The 15,137-nt window shown below is 39.6% G+C and overlaps 1 protein-coding gene across 1 annotated transcript; it reads left to right on the forward strand.

Moving 5' to 3' along the window:
- Positions 1–48: 48 nt before the first annotated feature.
- On the forward strand, positions 49–14,301 carry LOC140154093 (lutropin-choriogonadotropic hormone receptor-like). The gene is made up of 10 exons (XM_072176701.1): positions 49–295; positions 545–653; positions 2,667–2,768; positions 4,908–4,979; positions 5,437–5,508; positions 6,166–6,237; positions 7,020–7,166; positions 8,229–9,316; positions 10,224–10,444; positions 12,936–14,301. Exons 1-10 carry the CDS (start codon positions 49–51, stop codon positions 13,233–13,235), a joined length of 2,430 nt encoding a protein of 809 aa, XP_072032802.1. The 3' UTR covers positions 13,236–14,301.
- Positions 14,302–15,137: the final 836 nt, after the last annotated feature.

The raw sequence follows: 15,137 nt of genomic DNA on the forward strand, positions 1-15,137 counted from the left end.
CGCCACAAGCGGGTCGAAAATATTCTATCATATTTGTTTAACATTAACATGAATACTATTGGTGCTAACATGCTAAATTTGAAAACAGAAAAACGATATCAATATATCTATATAGTTTTTAAAAAAAATCATAAATTTTGTTTGAATCCGCCTCTTATTATTACAGATATATTTGAATGCCCTGGACATTATCGATGCCACAGTGTGACAGCAGAAAGAGCCATATGTGTAACATTTGAACAGCTCTGCGATGGCATTAATGATTGTCCCCTAGAAGATGATGAACGCTTCTGCGGTATGTATGCCTAGGTTTCATAGTTAAGATTCATATTAGTATAACGGCAACAACAGATTAGCCCGCAACAAGGGCTTGGTCAGATACCAGTGATCTGTGCACAAAGCCCATCAAAGGGAGAATAAAATAAACAAAGAACAAAAAGTACAACAACATTAATAAAAAAATCACTCAATGAACGTAAGAAAATACGAAACAACTTTTTGTGTTAAACAAAATTATCTGAATGTTGTTTGATCTATTGTTAAGGTTATGAATGTCCAGATGCATGCATCTGTAATGGATTAAGTTACATTTGTGATGGAAGTTCCTGGTCAAGGACACATGCTCTGAGTATTGCCAAAGACGTAAGACAACTGTAAGTCATATAGAAACCGAACCTGTGGTGCTGAGGGGTGTGATTACATTGTTGTTGGTGACGTTGTTGTGCTGTTGTGGTTGTTGTTGTTGTTGGTGGTGGTGGTGGTTGTGGTGGTGGTGGTGGTGGTGGCGGTGGCACCGGTGACGGTGGTAACGACGGTGGCTTACACAAAATCCAATGCATTAAAGCCATATTCATGATATTATAACATTTCCATACAAAATAGATTAGTATATCTTTGCCATAAAATGTTATCTTTTATTTAAGAAATAAAGGGTGCAGCCTTATCCTTTACACTGCCGAGGACACATTATTTGCGTGTAAAGGATAATGCTGCACCCATTATTTCTATTCTATTACCAGTAAATAGTGCGATTTAAAGAGAATTTAAAGAGAAAATATCATTTTTTGGTACAAATATTTTAAGTTTTTACTACAAGGTGGAGCGCGAACGCGTAAGTGACAGCGCGTATCGCGGAAATATTGCACGCGTAACCAAGCGTAATGCTGTGTTTAGAATGTGTTACGGCGCTTGACCCAGAATTGCAGAATAATGGGCTCTCACGTGACGTGTTTTAACAAATCACAGTGCGCGATTTTGAATAATGGGTCGTAAGAGTAATAGAATTAAGAAATAAAGGGTAATGCTTTATCCTTTACACCCAAATAATGTGTCCGAGGCAGTAAAACGTAAATAATGGGTGAGGCGCAGCCGAACCCATTATTTAAACGTTTTACTGCCGAGATTATTTGCGTGTAAAGGATAATGCTGCACCCTTTATTTATATTCTATTACCAGAAAATAGTGCAATTTAAAGAGAAAATATCATTTTTTGGCACAAATATTTTAAGTTGTTTACTTCAAGGTGGAGCGCGTACGCGTAAGTGACAGCGCGTATCGCGAAAATATTGCACGCGTAACCAAGCGTGATGCTGTGCGTAGAATGTGTTACGGCGCTCGACCCATTATTGCAGAATAATGGGCTCTCACGTGATGCGTTTCAACCAATCACAGTGCGTGATTTTGAATAATGGGTCGTGGAGGTAATAGAATATCAGATATGTCCCTTTTTAATTTTGAGCCGAACAACTCAGGTAAAGCAAGTTTAATAAAGTACAATATAATCATGTAAAAACAGAATTTTGAACAATATTGTGCTGTTGTGGTGGTGGTGGTTGTGGTGGTGGTGGTGGCTGTGGTGGCGGCGCATGTTATAATATGGCTTTAATGACGACTTTGGATAAGATATATTTATTAGAAAGGTTCCATACATAGTTATTTGAAACTTTGAAACTAATTCACACAAGCAAAATGAAAACTCACTCAGAAATACATAGGTTTCTACTGTGCTACCACGTGTAATCGAATGAAATAATTATGCACAGCTAATAGCGTAATATATAAAAATTTATAAAAACAATAACTCAGAAATATAGATTTCGCGGTTCTCGGGTTGGGCGGTTCTCGTGATAGGCCTATCTCTAATTACCCAACACCCGTTACCCATAATACTTGTACTGACCTTTCAAACTACTACGATATACGTCTCTCAATGATTAAGACACAACTATCAACTCTGTTTTGTAGCTGTGACGCTTACTTCGGGACCCATAATCTGAAAACCCATCGTTCGCCCTGCACATCGGAGGACCCAAACGAAATTCTAGTAGTGTCTGGATGTAGGCCGTCAATTCAATCGGGAGAAATGTGAATGCAAACGGGTTACATAGGCCTTACCATAACTGATGATTTAAAATAGGCCTATAGGTCCGATGAGATGCACCTGTTAGTCACTGTAATGCTTTCCGATGCGCGCACTACGCGATAGTGCACCGCGCGCACGCGATACGCACCGCGAGCTCGCGTTATACGCACGCGTTAGCGAGCCACGCGCACGCGATAGCGCGCGGAGAGAGGACGGACGGACACGCCATAATTAGTATTAAGATTTGAGGTTTTTGAAATTATTAGCATTATCATTCTCCTTATCTTCCTTTATTTTTACTCAGCGATTTGACAAATAGAGGCGTGTCGACCACAGCTGACGCCGATATTACAATACGTGATATATTATTTATGGACGTTGGTGATCTTAGACAACTTATTCACTTGTAAGTAAAATGTCTTTTAATAATTGTCCTTTTCGGTAAATCCCCTAATTCCGGATTGATGTCACGCACATCGTTTAGCGATCATCGTACATGTAGTAACGATGATCGCTAAACGATGTGCGCATTGGTGTGACGTCAAATGATGACATCTCAGGTCTAACTGCAAAGAATTATGGGATTTACTGAAAAGGTCAATTGTAAGTCCTCACCATGTCCATGTAAGTTGCTTGACATAATCCTTCCCCATGCCCGTATCCTATGTGAGTTACGTGACATAATTCCTCACCATACCCGCATCCTCTGTGAGTTGCTTGACATAATTCCTCACCATGCCCGTATCCTCTGTGAGTTGCTTGACATAATTCCTCACCATGTCCGTATCCTCTGTGAGTTGCTTGACATAATTTCTCACCATGCCCGTATCCTCTGTGAGTTGCTTGACATAATTCCTCACCATGTCCGTATCCTCTGTGAGTTGCTTGACATAATTCCTCACCATGCCCGTATCCTCTGTGAGTTGCTTGACATAATTCCTCGCCATACCCGTATTCTCTGTGAGTTGCTTGACATAATTCCTCACCATGCCCATATCCTCTGTGAGTTGCTTGACATAATTCCTCGCCATACCCGTATTCTCTGTGAGTTGCTTGACATAATTCCTCACCATGTCCGTATCCTCTGTGAGTTGCTTGACATAATTTCTCACCATGCCCGTATCCTCTGTGAGTTGCTTGACATAATTCCTCACCATGTCCGTATCCTCTGTGAGTTGCTTGACATAATTTCTCACCATGCCCGTATCCTCTGTGAGTTGCTTGACATAATTCCTCGCCATACCCGTATTCTCTGTGAGTTGCTTGACATAATTTCTCACCATGTCCGTGTCCTCTGTGAGTTGCTTGACATAATTCCTCACCAGTCCGTATCCTCTGTGAGTTGCTTGACATAATTCCTCACCATGTCCGTATCCTCTGTGAGTTGCTTGACATAATTTCTCACCATGTCCGCATCCTCTGTGAGATGCTTGACATAATTCCTCACCATGTCCATATCCTCTGTGAGTTGCTTGACATAATTCCTCACCATGCCCGCATCCTCTGTGAGTTGCTTGACATAATTCCTCACCATGTCCGCATCCTCTGTGAGTTGTAAGACATAATTCCTCACCAGTCGGTATCCTCTGTGAGTTGCTTGACATAATTCCTCACCATGTCCGTATCCTCTGTGAGTTGCTTGACATAATTTCTCACCATGTCCGCATCCTCTGTGAGATGCTTGACATAATTCCTCACCATGTCCATATCCTCTGTGAGTTGCTTGACACAATTCCTCACCATGCCCGCATCCTCTGTGAGTTGCTTGACATAATTCCTCACCAGGCCCGTATCCTCTGTGAGTTGCTTGACATAATTCCTCACCATGCCCGCATCCTCTGTGAGTTGCTGGACATAATTCCTCACCATACCCGCATCCTCTGTGAGTTGCTTGACATAATTCCTCACCATGTCCGTATCCTCTTTGAGTTGCTTGACAAAATTCCTTGCCATGACGGTATCCTCTGTGAGTTGCTCGACATTATTTTTCATATGCCCGTATCCTCTTTGAGTTGCTTGACATTCCTCACTATGCCCATGTCTTCTGTGAGTTGCTTGACATAATTTCTCACAATGCCCGTATCCTCTGTGAGTTGCTTGACATAATTCCTCACCATACCCGTATCATCTGTGAGTTTCTTGACATTATTCCTCACCATGTCCGTGTCCTAAGTATGACTTTGGAATCGTTTTTACCGTAGAAATCCAAGTAAAAACAGTACAAACGGAATTGACAGTTTTCATACAGTGATTTCAAAACTAGTGTGAAAATACAACAGCACAACCCTATTACAAATCGGCATTTTTCAAACTCATTTTTCTCCGAAATGCACTTGGTAATAAATAGCGATTTTTTTTCTCATCGGTTCGGATTAAAAAAGAGGATATATCTGGCAGTAAAAACTAACTTTTATGGCAAACAAGTACAATTCTATTTCTTATGGAAAATGCTACAATATGGTCGTCTTCTATCTTAGAAGTTCACACTTGAAACAATATAAGCATGCTTGATGAGTCCTTTTGATATTGTATTAATTTTTTCCAGGAATTTAGCAATGAATGGAATTAATATACTTTTACCTGATGAATTTATCAACAATGGAAACCTCCGAAAATTGTAAGCAAGTACTTTAATATGACTCTTTAACATTAACCTAGATCATGTTTATCACTTCAGAGTAACATATCGAAAGGTTTGGCTACAAAACGTTCTCTTATAAACGCATCTATCCCGTTTCCATCTTGATACATCTGAGCACACAAATAGTGTGCAAGTACAGTTAGCCTAACAATGCCTTGTCTCTACATAGTCTGTGTTTACACTACACGGTTGAGTGCATAGCATCATAAGAGCTATGTGAGCTTCTAGCTGGTGACAAGTGGAAAATACGGCATCTGTGATTGGTTTTTGTCAAAATCCGAATGTTCCCGAACGAAAGCTAACACTTACCACTAGAAATACTTTTTTCAATAGTGCTATATTTTTCTGGAAGCACGAGTAGTAAAAATGTACTGCAGAATATTCTTAATTTAATGCATTTTAATAATACATATTTTTATCCTTAACTGTAAAGAATTTTATCGGACAACAACATTCAGTACCTGGAACAAGGCAGCCTTAAAGGACTTGACCATCTTGAATATATGTAAGTCCGCATGATGATTTTGATTCACGCAGTATTAAAATCTATAATGTTGGTATTCAAAAAATATTTCAGCTTGTAATCCGGACTTATGTCGTAACCAATGAGGTATCAGTATTCCTTGTGAACTTTGGGTCATGAATAACATGGGGAATTACCTTTCTTTGACCACAAAACAAGCACGGTCAGGGGTTTCAGCAAAATATGGCTTCTATAATCTATAATGACTTACTCTCAGTTATATATTATATGTTTACTTTGAATGGTATATGGTAACGTATGCACTGGTCATATGCAGTGGCGGCGCTACGGGGGGGGGGGGCAATGGGGCATCCCCCAATATTTTTCTTTCCCCCAGTTTCCCCCACTTTTGAGGCAAAACCCCCAAAATTACGTAAATGTCCATTTTTTGCGGCAATTTCGGGCAAAATTTGTCGATTTTGCCCCCCCTGAAATTCACTTTGCCCTCCCCTCAATGCCCGGTAATGCCCCACCCCCTAAAAAATTCCTAGGCCGCCACTGGTCATATGTACTGACTGACCCACATCCTTCCTTTTGAAAATTTGTTGTTATTAATGTACCGAAGCTGTAAATCATATTATTCTATTGGATTCGTACTACGAGTGAAACACTGATGGAAGTGAATATTCTTCTTTTCAGAGATTTAAGTGGCAACCCGCTCTATACTATTCATCTAGAAGAACTTCTAGCTCTAACCCAAATACGATTCATGTAAGTTTACATTTTAGATTAATATGCAATAAATGCGCATCTTATTACCCAAATCTGAACATAATTATTCTAACACGAATCTGAAACTCAAACACAACGTATGAAGGCGATATCTGATCGCATAGCAATAAATCATATGACTATTTGATTTGTTCGGGTTTTTGACAACCCTGGATAACCCAATAAAGCCTCTATTGAAGCTTATTTCCATTGGGGTCCATTTGAACACCGGGACGGGTAGGGAACAGTCACGGGTTAACACCCTACTCTTTTCGAAACTGGCTGTGAAATACATGACAGGTATATGGCTCTCTGCACACGGGACCGACGGCTTAACGTCACCTCCGAAGGACGGAGTACTTTCATGATTCATTTACCCAATTCTAAATGAACCATGGGGAGAGCGGAAGTCTGAATTTAATCTGTAGAAGTTGCCAATTAATTTCAGACTTTTATTTTTCCAAGTCAATATCCCAGCAAATCGCCACCGCCGGGAATTGAACCCGGGACCTCATGCACTAAAGGCAAGTACCCTAATCATTGCGCCACGCTCTCCCACACGGCTTAGTATAAGCTGCTACAAATAACGGTATTAAGGACTAAGCTGTCATAGTTATTTTAAAACAGTTAATTTCATTCTCATGGAAGGTATATATCAAGTCTATTGCAGCATCAACAGCTTTACAGCCTAAGTTTTTTGATCGATCTTCGGTCTTAAAAGACGCCTAATCAAAAAATAAAAAAAAAAAAACACTGTCACTATTTTCGTCATGACTTTGCAGAGATATCCGTGATACTGAAATAGACATACGTGAAAGCAATTTGGATAAATTAACACAGTCGCAACCTGGTAGCCCCGGTGCCCCCGGCGGAGGAGGCCCCAATGATCAGCGTGATGGACAGACAGACTTTCAACAACTAGAAACTCTGTAAGTATTTTAAAGTCATGGGTTTAAATTCCGACAGCGCCAATGTTTAAGACAGTAAGACTGGACGGTTTACTTCCTTGACTAGCTCTCATTATCCAGACTATGGAATTAGGCGGAAGGAACTGCAACAAACAACCCAGCCAAACAGCCTTTGTGCCGAATCATTAGTCCCCCACATAGACTATCGCATTATTTCTGATTCCGTCTCTGGGTAATTTAAAACCTAAAGTAATGTGACCCCGCCTTCTTCTCTCCATTTCTATCTCCGTTTCTAAATACTCAGAACTAAAAACACCTTCCTCTTTATACCTACACACCACATCATTATATAGACCTAGCAAAACTGAGTTATCGTCAGCGCTACCCGAATCCCCACCATAACCTTTAACATAGTTAAAGTGTGCCTAGAAGCACTGTGCGTTGACAGCGCTACCCGAATCTCCACCCTAACCCTTAACATAGTTAAAGTGCGCCTGGAGCACTGTGCATTGACGATAGCTCAATTAATCTACTTGTCGTATTGACCGCGGAAATTTACTATCACGTAATTAATCTGAATTGGTGGCAAATTTTTATTGTTCAATATATTACGTGCAAAAATTACATGTTATCAGAACTAACAATAATGACTAATTGATGCTTCATAAATAACAAGGATCGACCAAACATCGATGGCCGATCGAAAGATCGAAACTAATTTGGTTCTATTGCCTAATGAAACAACCGTTTTGTATTGCTTTGAAAGAATCGTTTGCGCCAAATTTACTCGACCAACTTACTTTTGCCAACCACACACACTGGAAGAATTGTTTCATACAGTGGCTTGAATGTTTTTCAAATTGCAAAAGGGGGGGGGGGTGGGACTGGGGATCAAATTGAAGGAAGAGGGTCAAATAATTTCTAAAATTGTCAAGAAAGGCTTATAAGTTGAACAAACTCTGGCGGTCAGCATCCCACAGGGGGACAAGAGGGTGCAAGATGCTCCACAAGGAGTCGCTGCTCCATTGCCACGCCACCAGTTATTTGTTTATGTAACTCACACGATATCTGTTTCTTCCACAGATATTCGGATCAGTATTTCTTCTGCTGTCTTGCTAACAGTTACCAACTAAGTGTCGATTGTTTGCCTGAACCTGACCTGTTTTCTTCCTGCGATGATCTGTTACGATACAATTTCTTATCAGGTCTTACGTGGATCATTGGTTTCAGTGCGTTGCTTGGTAATATCTTCGTAATCATTTGGAGGGCATATCCTGGGGCGGGCAAACAGGCTAATCACCATCACTCAGGAGTACGTCGTCGTGATCGATATCTAGTTCAGTCGGTATTGATAACAAACCTTGCGATATCGGATGGCATGATGGGAATATATATGCTGATCATCGCTTCTGCAGATACTTTCTATCGCGGTACATACGCCTTCAATGCTGAATCATGGCAAACAAGTGGACTTTGTAAATTTGCAGGATTTTTATCAGTTTTATCCACCGAAGCGTCAGTGTTCTTCATAACAATCATAAGCATAGATCGATTATTCTGTATCGTTTTCCCTCTCAGTCACGTGGCATTAAGGCCTTCAAGTGCCCGGATTGCAGCCATTTTTGCATGGGGACTTGCGTTTGTTTTCAGTATCCTGCCTCTCTTTCCGATTGAATATTTCAAAGATGAACTTCAATTTTACGGACGGTCACCCGTCTGTCTTGCGCTACCACTTACCAAATACCGTCCGGCAGGCTGGGAGTATTCAGTCGCGTTATTTCTTTGCCTCAACTTAGCAGCTTTTGTCGTAGTCGCTCTCTGTTACATTACAATTTTTGTAACAGTGAAGAAATCCCGGAAGAGATCTAGTAAAGGACTTGGGGTTAATGAAAATCGAGTGGAGGAAATTCAGTTAGCACTGCGCATGGGTCTTCTAATTTTCACGGACTTTTGTTGCTGGATGCCGATCATCATTATGGGCTTCCTGTCATTGACGGGATGGGTGACATTATCTAACACGGCGTATGTTTGGATTGCTGTGTTTGTTTTACCACTCAATTCCGCTTTGAATCCGTATCTGTATACTATTGCTACGCGGGAGATGAAGAAGTTTCATGATAAGAAATTGGATGATCAGAAATCCAAAAAAACACCAGCATTCAATTCATTGGGTACGTACATAATTAGGCCTCTGTCATTGTGAAATGAAACGTACAAATAACTCATTTTCCAAAATGTTTTGAATCTAGATAATCGTAGATATTGTCTGTAGTGCAGATTGAGCGTAAGTGTTAGAAACTCCTGAAAACAATGAACAAAACAAACAAAAGCAAACTTCTGCTCTTGTTATATCTACATGATCTAGCCGATATAGGCTTCTTGAGAATCGGATATTTGCGTTGGATTACACATGTAGAGTCCACCTCACAAAGACGTCATATGCTTAAGATTGATCTTACGTTGATCTTGGTCATGCCTTGCATGAAATACGTAACATAGATCATACATGTCATTACGTTTTTCGTGAAACGGGCCCCTGAAGTGTTAAAGTTTTTGTCTGACAAAGTCCGTGAGTGGTAACATCTGACATTGAAAAGTCATCGGGAGAACAAAAGTAAACATGGTTTTGCGCAAGTAGATAGAGTGGAGCTGTGCGGTTGCGGTTAGACTTGATCCACCAGTCCTTCAACTGCTTACGCACGGTCATCGGGTTGTGCTTGCAGGTGAAACGGCCATTTTGTTCAGCCTTGTATACTAGTTTCGAGATCGGGGCCGAGGGACTCAGGCTAGGTTGCGGTTACGGTAGTGTATTCCAGGAACCGTGTCCACCATTTCTAACATTAGGCAGGTTTCAGATGATTTGAACGGCAAATAAAACGCCTAATATGTTTGGTAGTGTATTCAATCAAAGAAGTTCATTTATTTTTCATCAAAAACAACATAATCAGCAAAACTTAAAAATGCCTTAAAATGTACTGAACACAAGGTCGCTAAATCTTTTTTACATCCTAGTTTGGACTTAATTCCGTTAATGTTGCTTATACCATACTACGTATTACTTTTGCTTCACCATTACAGATGTTGTACCCTTTGCCAACCAACTTGTCGTGGTCCTTCAACCAAGTGATCAGACCCGATACCGATCGTATACATTATCGAATGTGATGAGGTCAAAGTTGACTTTTAGTCCTGAAGACATAGATGCCATTGAACGTGACATCAGACAAGCGCTTGATTATCTCCACGGAAGAAGAATACTTCACGGTGGAGTAAGCGAAGAAAACATACTACTGGAAAACGTAAGAATTTTGCTTCAGGTAGCATGCGTTTTATTAGCAGTGGCGGCGCTACGGGTGGCAAGGGGGCATTTACCCGCAATATTTTTCTTTACCCCAGTTTGCCCCCACTTTTGAGGCAACCCTCAAAAACCGTAAATTTCTACTTTTTGTGGCAATTTTGCGCAAAATGTGTCCATTTTGCCCCCCCGAAATTAACTTTTCCCCCCCAATGCCCCCCGAAAAAATTCCTGGTGCCACCACTGTTTATTATATATTAGTCTACAAAACAATTGACTAGATAGAGTTCCGAAGTATTTCAAGAACGTTCCTGACATTTGAGTTGAGATATAGGGCAATAATGAACATCTCACAATTTGAGGGTGGGGTGGTCGATCGGTTTAGGCTTTGCGCTGTCGGCCGGGAGAATACGATCAGCGAGAATCAAGTATGTAAGCTCCCTAGTTTAGAAAGAAATGCGAGTAGCGCGCGAAATTTTGACTGTCTCGGCTGTATAACTGCAATTTAGTCACAGACCCTTTGCTATGCTCATGACCCCTGTTTCTTTTTATAATCATAATCCTAACATATTTGGACCACCCCTCTTTCCGAAGAAATTGACAGCCCCTATAAGGAAAAAGTTAGACTTCACACCAAGCAAACGTCACATTGAAAATCCATTGCGGAAATGCTACTACACGACAGATCGCGTTTAAATACTAGTAATAGTGTTACATCCACGGACCATTTTCGATAAAAACGGACATTTCAAGACGCCTTGAAAATGTTTGTGTTTCCGTGATATAAATCCGCGGAAATTTTTCATGTTCCTGTTCGAAGTTGCACAACCCTAATGCTGGTTTCAAACAATTCATCAAGTGGCCATGGGCAACGCCATTAGACATGTTACAAGACTACCAAGTGACAGTTGATGGACCATACAAACACAAAAGATATTCGGTTCCGATCAGGGTAACGCCGGATTGTTTCATCAGCCTAGATATGCTTGACATAAAAAATTTAAAAAAAGGCACTTTTTTGATAATTTTCATGAAAGTTACTCAAAACTTACCTAGCTAGTTTATCATATAGCAGAGGTCTCTGCCCTTTTAATAATAATATGTTATGAAAGACTTAATAAAAAAATATTTCCCGACGGCAAAAAAATTCATCGACGGAAAGTCCTGTTATGCTTTTATAAACTTGGAAAAAATCAAACAATTTGGTGTAAAAATTGGGCCACGCGTACTGCTGCCCCATTCAAAAGTGCAGGAAGACCACTCACAGCGTTGAGGTCACCTTTCCAGTTTTCCTGTCTACAAGCAGTAATGGATGCTACCAGTGCTAGCATCAATGAATTTTATTCTTTAGTCGCCACGAAGGTGCTGGATTCACTGTACTTCAAGACATTTTTTCCAACCCCATCCTCCCAATGTCAAAAAGAAATCTACGCCACTGGAATGTAATGAACAGAACACATACACCTCCGGGGAGATGATGCGTTTTGCGACACTCGAAAGGCAGAATGCGGCGGAAATAGCCCCTGGAATAGTGCATGATGGGAAGTAGGGAAAAGGGTCTATATAATATTATCACAGGAGGTGCGTTTTAGTTCTGTGACATGCTTTATTCCTTGAAATGTTCTCACGACTGAGAATTTGACATACGTTATAACAATGGGTAAGACTATCATATTCTACTTTAAATTGGATTATAACATTTATTTGTTTCATATATTTATATAATGGTATCAATGCATCAACTGTATCTTTTTAAAATTATTATTATTATTATATCATAACCTCATTACCATTATTATTGAGTGCGTCCCTCATGCTTGTACGCAATTACAATTTCTTATAAGATACATATTTGGTGCATACGCACCAATATGAACCTCGCGCCAATCGATCCCTGTTCAACGTATAAGTGACGTATATTTTATTGCTTAAGCATTATTATTGTCAAAATGGGAATTCCCACAATTTTGTGGATAAAATGTTGGTCTGGGAATTCCCAGAAATTTACGGTACAAACTTACATGTCTTTTTTTAGGGGGGGGGTGCCATCAATTTCTGGAATAGCCCATTATAACTTAGGTAAGGTTCAGTAATTATTATTTTGCTCCTTGTGTTCTGACCATGTAAAATCACAATAAATTTCAAAATCGTAATTCTGGTCTCATCTTGTTTAATTTAGTTTTAGGCATTCCACTTTCCCGCTCATTATTCCTCATTCTTATATCTCCCTGTCTTTCCGTTTAAGTTATTCCCAAGTTTTCATCATTCTGCAATCGAGAATGCAGCCCATATCGACCACTATAATGGAAAGTTTAAAACTCATCATTACAATAAGTGAATTCGTATTGTGTGAATAATTGTGTTATCTTCGGTAGATAGCAATATATGAATAACTGTGTTATCTTCAGTAGATAGCAATCCTAATGTGTAAAACGAATTAATAAATTCGGTATTATACACTGTTGTATCATTATATTCATATTTCTCACACACAGAACGAAGGGTGGCGTGGCTTCATGCTTGTGTCAACGGAGAGACTCAGTCAAAAAGTCCAAGAGAAATTGTCACCCTCAACTGAGGATATCACTGACCCGCCAAACTCAAACGACTATGAAAAGGTGGGACAGATAGAATTTGAGATGAACACCATCTACGACCGAGATAATGCCCAGATGGAAGTCATTATGAACACGATTCGATCTCGTGTGAATCGCTCGGCCAAGTCTTTGAACGGAGCCTCTCTGTTTACAAGTACTACTGATAGTCTTACTGCATCGACATCGCTTGATCATTAGGAACTGGTTCACATGCACTGACTCATGCTGTACTATCAATAGACCTTTTCCCCTTCTTCCCATCATGCACTATTCCAGGGGTATGATCTAGTACATCAACCTCATAGATCGTGTGCATCTGATGATCTTTGCAAATATTTTTGCCTTAATGGCCATATATAATATAATACTGATTCCATATAAGTGGATTATCGTAAAAGCCATCGATTGTAGGGAACAACCGCGCATTTGTACTATAAACTTATTCTTTAGTCGCCACGAAGGTGCTGGATTCACTGTACTTCAAGACATTTTTTCCAACCCCATCCTCCCAATGTCAAAAAGAAATCTACGCCACTGGAATGTAATGAACAGAACACATACACCTCCGGGGAGATGATGCGTTTTGCGACACTCGAAAAGCAGAATGCGGCGGAAATAGCCCCTGGAATAGTGCATGATGGGAAGTAGGGAAAAGGGTCTATATAATATTATCACAGGAGGTGCGTTTTAGTTCTGTGACATGCTTTATTCCTTGAAATGTTCTCACGACTGAGAATTTGACATACGTTATAACAATGGGTAAGACTATCATATTCTACTTTAAATTGGATTATAACATTTATTTGTTTCATATATTTATATAATGGTATCAATGCATCAACTGTACTGTATCTTTTTAAAATTATTATTATTATTATATCATAACCTCATATTACCATTATTATTGAGTGCGTCCCTCATGCTTGTACGCAATTACAATTTCTTATAAGATACATATTTGGTGCATACGCACCAATATGAACCTCGCGCCAATCGATCCCTGTTCAACGTATAAGTGACGTATATTTTATTGCTTAAGCATTATTATTGTCAAAATGGGAATTCCCACAATTTTGTGGATAAAATGTTGGTCCGGGAATTCCCAGAAATTTACGGTACAAACTTACATGTCTTTTTTTTAGGGGGGGGGGGGGTGCCATCAATTTCTGGAATAGCCCATTATAACTTAGGTAAGGTTCAGTAATTATTATTTTGCTCCTTGTGTTCTGACCATGTAAAATCACAATAAATTTCAAAATCGTAATTCTGGTCTCATCTTGTTTAATTTAGTTTTAGGCATTCCACTTTCCGCTCATTATTCCTCATTCTTATATCTCCCTGTCTTTCCGTTTAAGTTATTCCCAAGTTTTCATCATTCTGCAATCGAGAATGCAGCCCATATCGACCACTATAATGGAAAGTTTAAACTCATCATTACAATAAGTGAATTCGTATTGTGTGAATAATTGTGTTATCTTCGGTAGATAGCAATATATAAATAACTGTGTTATCTTCAGTAGATAGCAATATGTGAATAAGGGTGTTATCTTCAGTAGATAGCAATGTGTGAATAAGTGTGTTATCTTCAGTAGATAGCAATGTGTGAATAAGTGTGTTATCTTCAGTAGATAGCAATGTGTGAATAAGTGTGTTATCTTCAGTAGATAGCAATGTGTGAATAAGTGTGTTATCTTCAGTAGATAGCAATGTGTGAATAAGTGTGTTATCTTCAGTAGATAGCAATATGTGAATAAGGGTGTTATCTTCAGTAGATAGCAATGTGTGAATAACTGTGTTATCTTCGGTAGATAGCAATGTGTGAATAAGTGTGTTATCTTCAGTAGACAGCAATGTGTGAATGTGTGTTATCTTCAGTAGATAGCAATGTGCGAATAAGTGTGTTATCTTCAGTAGATAGCAATATGTGAATGTGTGTTATCTTCAGTAGATAGCAATGTGCGAATAAGTGTGTTATCTTCAGTAGACAGCAATGTGTGAATGTGTGTTATCTTCAGTAGATAGCAATGTGTGAATAAGTGTGTTATCTTCAGTAGACAGCAATGTGTGAATGTGTGTTATCTTCAGTAGATAGCAATGTGC

Source organism: Amphiura filiformis, chromosome 6, assembly GCF_039555335.1.
Source record: "Amphiura filiformis chromosome 6, Afil_fr2py, whole genome shotgun sequence".
NCBI lineage: Eukaryota > Metazoa > Echinodermata > Ophiuroidea > Amphilepidida > Amphiuridae > Amphiura > Amphiura filiformis.

Excerpts from the sequence above, each read along its gene's own strand:
- LOC140154093 (XM_072176701.1), top strand. The coding sequence starts at position 49 with ATGAATACTATTGGTGCTAACATGCTAAATTTGAAAACAGAAAAACGA. Across the intron at positions 296-544 it reads AGATGATGAACGCTTCTGCG|GTTATGAATGTCCAGATGCA; the intron begins GTATGTATGCCT and ends TCTATTGTTAAG. Across the intron at positions 10,445-12,935 it reads AAAACATACTACTGGAAAAC|AACGAAGGGTGGCGTGGCTT; the intron begins GTAAGAATTTTG and ends TCTCACACACAG.